This window comes from Porites lutea, chromosome 3 (assembly GCF_958299795.1).
Source record: "Porites lutea chromosome 3, jaPorLute2.1, whole genome shotgun sequence".
In the NCBI taxonomy this organism is placed as follows: domain Eukaryota; kingdom Metazoa; phylum Cnidaria; class Anthozoa; order Scleractinia; family Poritidae; genus Porites; species Porites lutea.
Window position 1 is genome coordinate 40,421,107 of NC_133203.1, and position 7,427 is coordinate 40,428,533.

Genomic DNA, 7,427 nt, shown 5'->3' on the forward strand with positions numbered 1-7,427 from the left:
AAGGGCCTGAAAAAAATTCATACAAGGAATTTGATAACGAAAAAAAAATTCCTGCGGCTCGAAAATTCCCCTCCCCCCATAACTTTTCTAATGCCGGGTCAGTCCCTAAATAGCCGTACTTGTCAGCATTGTGACGTCAAAACGAGCACGGTGACCCCCACCTTTTATTACTTTTTTATCATCTTCTTGACTTGTTACATCAGTGTACCAAGTTTGATATACAATCTATGTTAGGTTCTTTTACTAAGGCATCACCTTAAGAAAGGCATTAGCTTGAAACATAAAATTACAGTTTTTTTTATGCGGGTGTTCGTTTTTTGAAGACTTGCACAGCGCGTGAGACGCAACTTTTTTTTTAAAGACATAAGTCACAGCGATAAGAGAACAACGTACAAAGAAATGAAAGAAACCGCGCAATTTATTTTATCTTAAGTGATAAATCGTGGGTTGTGAAATTAAAAGTGATTTCCATGTTCAATAGTTGAACATTTTGCCGTACTCTTCTGCAATCACATACTCACAAACAAATATTTTGGTGGTGATTATTATAAACAGATAACATTGCACAAAACAATTCGATCGAACTCCGCACTCCAACAGCCAATTAAAACAAGACGCAAAACAGTCCGAAGAAAATACTAAATAATTCAGCACGATAAAATATATTTGAATAGAACACGCATTCGAATGTTTTGATAGTGATTTGTAGGAACTCGAAAATTACCATTCTTTAACTTGTATTCCTTGTAAATGTTTCCGGCATAATCACAAATTGGACAAAATTTTAGTAATCCTAGAGGCATGACTTTAACACCAACGCAGCGAAAAAATCTGGTTCCGTTGGTCCTCTTTTTGGCAAATTTAGTTTTTCTTTTCATTGGAGGATTAATCTTCGAATCTATAGAATACAAGCCGAGAAAGGAACACAGTACAAGCGACGATGTTGCTTTGTTCTTGCAAACTTTGAAGAAAACGTCGCAAGGAAAACAGATCTTACCGGAACATTTAGACATCAAAGAGGCCGTGGAAGGGCTCAAATCTGATTCTCTGGAAAAAATTGATGCAAAGTTTGACGAAATAAGAAAGAGGAGAACAGCTGCCTCGAAACCTAGCTGGAGCTTTTCGAATTCCTTGTTTTTTGCGACAACCGTTGTGACCACAATAGGTAAGGCCGCCTTAAATGTTTATGTCTTCATTCATGCTTATCTCGGATATAATTTCTGTAACTTTTTAGCCAGCTATTGTACTGAAACCTTTATATTTTCATGAAGGTGATTTAGCGAGTTCATAAAGAGTTGCTGATTATTTTAATCAGTTGTATAGGTGCCTTGATTCCTGTAATAGTCAAAGGTCCGCTACGAGGTCCTTAACATTTGCTTTCGAAACTCAACTTTCTCGATGCCGATTTTCTATCGCCATTTGATTAGGCCAACAAGATCAATTCAGCCTTCTTAGAGCTCATGCAATGTTTCCTGCCTCTCAAGTTTCTTCCTCCCCTTGTCGGCCCTGAATCTGAATTTTAGTCCAGTTTCGGTCTACCGGTCTGATTTTTGTGTTGTCAACTATGCTAACATCTTAGGGTCAGTAACTATAATATATAGATTTAGCCAGGACTGAAAGCGTAGCTCTGGTTAATAATACGTGTAAAGAAAAAAAAATTTAATCGTGTAATGCTAAGCGGGGACGACAATGAAAATGGCTTTAAGACTAATAGATCTAATTAGCAAAAAAAAAAACCAAATTGCACGTGCAGCACATTTTTTCTTCTAATTTGCAAAAAACAAATTTGCACGGGCAAGCACGCTTTTTTGTCTTTCCCTTGCCGTTGTTTTGCACGGCTACAACGCTGATTTGTACGACTAAAACGTCAAACTTCCTAGTTAAACATTATTTTTATGGAGGAATTGTCTTATGTGCTAGTACCCAATATTTTGTATCCTGTGTTCATGTTCGCTCTTATTTTTCACTGCCGCTCATTTTCACCTTGCTGGCCGCTAGCATTTCTCATTTTCTCACCGCCGCTTTGAATTTCAATGTTTTTCTTCCTACGAAATTCGTCTCCTTTGTTTTCAATAACTCGCTCTAGCTCTTCCTCTGTTATCCACGTTAGTGTGAACATAAAAAATAACGCCGAAAAAGACACGACTTTGTTGTTGTCCGGGCGGCCATGTAATTTCAGTTCCAAATAAAACCTTGAGTTGCATTTGGGTTGCCATACCTATTGATTGAGCTATTTTACATTGGTATGCCTGAGGTGTGGAAGGACGGTCGGGCTGTCAGTCGGAGTAGGGTCACGTGATTACCAAATTTTCTCGGATGGGTAGATTACCACATTTCCTTAGCTATGGGGCTCCGCCGATGCCCGGCGCTTCGCGTAGAGCTCCGCTATCAAGGATCTTAGCTGGAACGCGTGTTCTTCCTTACTGACTTATTTTACTCCTTCGTGCGGTATTCCACCTAAGAAAATAATTGTGAATATTTATTGTCCGTGCGTTTGGTCCATCCTTGAATACTGTTTGCCTTTATTTCAACATGCGCTATCTTATGATAACCCCAGGAGAACATTGAGAGGGTTCAGAACAGGACTCTTCATATTATCAGTCCTGAGTGCACCAATGAGGACAACCTCAGTCGCTTCAACCTCTCCAGCCTGGGCATTAGGAGAGAAACAGCTTGCTCTAAGGGAGGGACCATTATGTTTTTAAACGGGGGGGGGGGGGGGGGGGGGGCGGGTTGGAAAATTTTCACATGCAAACATTTCTTTTAAACGGCTCCTGCTGCAAACAATTTTTAATGGTGCGTCCCTTAGCTACCTACGGTACATGTACATTCTATCTCACAAGCTTCTCCGACTTCTCCATCTAGTGCCCCAAAGACACCAACCCAAATATTACCTCAGGCGGCCAAGTGCCTTTAATGTTCCCATTTGTAGTACCAATCGGTTCAGGCAGTCCTTTTTACCTCGTCTATGACAAATTTTTAATGAACTGAATATGAGTTATATGATGCGTTCATGATATTTCATTTTTAGATTTCTTTTTTCGGGGTGGATTCATTTGAAACATACGCGTATAGCCGTCGCATTTACCTGCTGGAATTTTTTATTATTTTTAAGCCTAACAATTCAACTCTTGGTTGCTATTTAATTATTTGTTAATAAACTATCTATCTATCTATCTTCCCCGAGTCCATACACCTTGATAGTTCAAGGTGCAATTCAGAAAACCGACACATACCGACAGATAACTAGACTATTCATCTTACAACGAGACCGCTCATAAAGCCACAACTATAGAGTCTCTGAACATGATACATTTTCTTTATTGCCTAGGTTACGGAAATCTGGCCCCGGTAACAGCAGGCGGTCGCTTATTCTGCGTTATATATGCTCTCACTGGAATACCGCTGACCCTGATGTTATTAGCAGTGGTAGGACATCATATCGTCCATTACCTAAACGGGGCATGCGCGTGGCTGGTAAAGTATATACGACGGTATTCTCGCTCTGATTATGAGTTCGAGTCCGCTGATGACGCACAAATCAATGCCCCAGTTTGGGTCGCCCTGCCGATTATTTTTATCTTTCTGGCGTTCATGTCATCCCTATATTGCGCTCTTGAAGGATGGGATTTTGGAACCGCGTTATACTTCATTTTCATTACCTTTACCACTATTGGATTCGGAGACATTGTGCCTAAATCTGCAGCGGTAAGTTTGCTGTCCCTTTGCTGGGTTTCTGGGAAACTGCCCACCTACCCCTCCCCTAACCCAACATTTTGCCCTAAGTGAGAAGTAAGTGTTAATGTTGACTTATGTGAGGGGTTGGTGGGTAGTTTCCCAGAAACCTAAGCGTAGGGTTCTGAACGTATGTCAATCTATAACGGCGCCAGCCTTGTTCTTTGGATGCTTCACTCCAGCTACGTCATCTTTCCGATGATGAGGTAGCCGGGGAAAAAGGTCCCTAGGGGGACGAGTTTGCTCTATGAAGTTTCTGAAAATGAAGTAAATGAAAACATCTCAGTGATCTGCGTTCTTTTTTTTGTGTCATAATTCTTCTGTCAACTTTTCTATTGTTCAACTCTTTATCTTTTGCATTTTTTTTTTTCACGTAATGCTAACTATCTCTTCACAATTGAAGATTCTTTCCCAGGACAACCATAAGAATGGCACAACGCTTTTATTATCATGCCCTTATGACACTACCACTCCTATTCAAAGAGGCTATTCATTGCCTTACCTAAAGTCTTCATTGCAGTTAATGACGAATTTTGCTTGCACAACGTCATGATTCAAGGCGAAATGTTTCTCCTCATTAGGTCTGTGGGTGATGCCATCTAACTCTTGCATTTGGACTCCTCAACTGAATGTCTGTTTCTACAGCGCTGCGCCTTCGTGGCAGGCGTCGAAAGGGGTGGGAGATAGGAAGGAAAGGAAAAAGTCGGGGAAATTCCAGTTCCCGGGTGGGGGTACTCCCTATGGTGGCCTATACGGGGTGGCTCCGCCCGAAAGGGGTATCTTTTTCAAATTTCAGGTATATGAAAGGGTAGGGAAATCTGTCATTTGGGTCTGTGAAAGTACCCCAAAGTTCTAACAGATGAATATTATGGCTGTATAAATTCGAAGAAACCTTCTATTTTTGTGATTGATTCCTATTTAAAAGACAGAGTATTTACAGCAGTTAAAAGGGATGCAAAGTTCTAAACAAGGTATGTGAAAGGGGTACTATTTGCTAATACAAGGTATACGAAAGGGGTACCTTTTTGTGAAAAATGGTGTATAAAAGGGTAAGGGGTTGGACCTCGGGGCGGAGCCTCCCCTTATAAACATTTGTTGAGTACTCCCCCGGGTTCTAGTTTCATTCTCTTTCTAGTTACAACTTGCTATTTCTCTTGATTGCCATCTTTGGACTTCTCTTCGACACTGCATAGCTGACTCTGCAGCTATTCTTTTCACTGATTAAATCGTTACTAAAGGTCTTTAAGATGTTATTTTCTACCAACAGCTTACTTTGCAGAAGAATTCTCTTGAAATGAATCTCTTGGAGATTGCTGTGCCACCCATATATCTGATATATCTTTGTTGGCATTTTAACCGGCTTTGACAAATGGACACTTTGCATTTCTTCCTCTTTATTCATTCTATCTCTTCTATAACTTTAAGCTACTTTATCTTGGTCATTGAGGAAAGGAGAAACCTTCACTACACTACTTAGCTAATGTAATTCTGAATATAAACTCCAGTAGCTCGTGGGAGCTAGCTCTCAGGGACCGGGTGGGGAAAAAGCGAGATCTTCAATTTACCTCTCGACTACCCCACCCACACCTCAAGGTCTTGCTCGCTAAATCTCGTACCCACTTCTCCAAAAATTAAGACAGAATGAGGCTAAAGTGCCCATTTCCGAGTTCCAAAAACTCTCACTTTCAAAACGAGGCTAAGTGCGAAACCTTTCTTCGTCTTCTTGTGATAATGGGTTTTATTTGCATGAGAATTAAAATGATTTTATCGATGGCGTTATTGTAGTTAGCTTAGATTTGAAACAGAGGCCAGTTTGGGCAACTTGGAAATGGCCTATTTGAAGTAAAGAATGAAAAACTGAAAAAATCAATCTTTCTGTGGTTTGTTTTACAACAGAAAACAATTTTAACTAAAGGAGGGAAAGCGAATCGGCGAATTCGATGCCAAGTAACTGCAATTTTGGGGCAGGAAAAATTTAGTCAGAATTCAGTTGGCAAGGGACTAGGGGGAGGAGATACGATCAATGATTTATCCGGCGTAGTTTGGGGGTAGATTTAACGCAAGCGTAGTACATAGCACGCAGTTTTTACCGCATCTCTAAATTTGCTCTGAAATTGGACAAGAGAGGATTAAATTTGTCCATTCGTGGATTAACCGCTGATTAGTGGTACTTATTCTGAGGCGTGCGTGGTCGTTCTTGAGTGGCTTGTGGCTTTTTGGTCCGAGAATTGTATCTTTTTGGGCCTTGTGAGTCTACCTTGCTACGAGGAGATTTCAAACTTGTCTTCGTTACTGTTTTTAACCACTGCTGTTAATTGGTCCACTAGGCATAACTTTGTCTCTCTAGCAGTATAGTCAGTGAAATATTCAATATGTAAGGAATAAATTGGCGAAAAAATGGTCAGAGATTTTAGCATCCTATTTCAAATTGTGATCTTTCCAGTACATGGTTGTAGCTGCCCTTTGCATAAGCCAGTTTGCAGGCCACTTTTTATTTCAGCACAAAGAAAAACTTAGAAGTACCGAACATCACATTGATCAAAAAGTCGATATTCAACTGTGACCATGATATTCGAAAACTCCTTTCGTGGTATTTTTTAGCTTTTAAACTGAGGTATTTTAATAGACTGCATGTGCATGAGGATAACTGCATGAATTTGTTTTCTTCTCTCCTCAATGTCCCGCCGAACAGCTTGCATTGATATTTCAGGGTATCTGGATAAACCTGATGCTACTGTACGTTGGCCTATCCGTGGTCTCCATAACAATCAACCTCTGCGCGCAAAGCCTCGTAGCTCAATTGAAAAAGACTGGGCTCTACTTGAAGATCATAGAGCTCTTCTCATCGCATGGGGACTCGGTCGAAAAAAACAGTGCGCGTGCGCAAGGAGGGGAAACAGCAGACGTCGAAGATCACCGTCGCGGTCAAGGAGAGAGTATTGCAATGTCGGACCTCGAGGGAAGACGGAAAACTGGTGTTGAAGAAGATCATCAAGCTGCCAAATTAAAGATCGTTCGTGATGCCGATGGAAAAAGTTACGGAACGTTAAATGAATAACATATAAAAACAAACAATAAAAACACTGTAAAATCATTGGAGTGGCGCTGATGTTAAGTGTGGAAAATTTTAGACCTCACTCAAGCTTGCTCGATTAAATCCAGAACTTGATCTTCTCGACGGCTGTTTTACTAATGCTGCTTAATCAAATTAATTCTAGTTCCTCTGTACTTAAGGAGACATACTTGCAGCCGACAGCTACAATGTACATACAAATTTATTAGTCCTTTCAATATTTCTATACGGGATGCAATCACAACAATGGCTATGGCAAAGAGAGCTTACAATATTTAAGCATTTGATTTTTTGTCGATTATGTAACCGGCATTATAACTTGGTAATAGGAGACACTTTTCTCTTAAGACAGGGAAATAAAACTTAACGTTACATTCTATATTATTATTATTATTATTATTATTATTATTATTATTATTATTATTATTATCATTATTGTTACTATTGTTATCTTATTAGTCACTGACGACGTTGTTCACATGGTGTCATACACACATAGTGTATCATGTATATTGCCTAATAATTGGATCGTTTAGGTGTATGTGATAAACTCATTTCATTTAAAAGTGCCGTTTGTTCATCAGTTATAGATAACTTATGTGTTTTGTTCGGTTGCTTT

At 39.9% G+C, this 7,427-nt stretch overlaps 1 protein-coding gene across 1 annotated transcript; it reads left to right on the forward strand.

The window, feature by feature from the left end:
* The first annotated feature begins 762 nt into the window (after positions 1-762).
* Positions 763-6,793, forward strand: LOC140929735 (potassium channel, subfamily K, member 16-like). Its single transcript, XM_073379450.1, has 3 exons — positions 763-1,165; positions 3,332-3,708; positions 6,428-6,793. The coding sequence occupies exons 1-3, from the start codon at positions 802-804 to the stop codon at positions 6,791-6,793; spliced, it is 1,107 nt and encodes a 368-aa protein (XP_073235551.1). The 5' UTR covers positions 763-801.
* Positions 6,794-7,427: the final 634 nt, after the last annotated feature.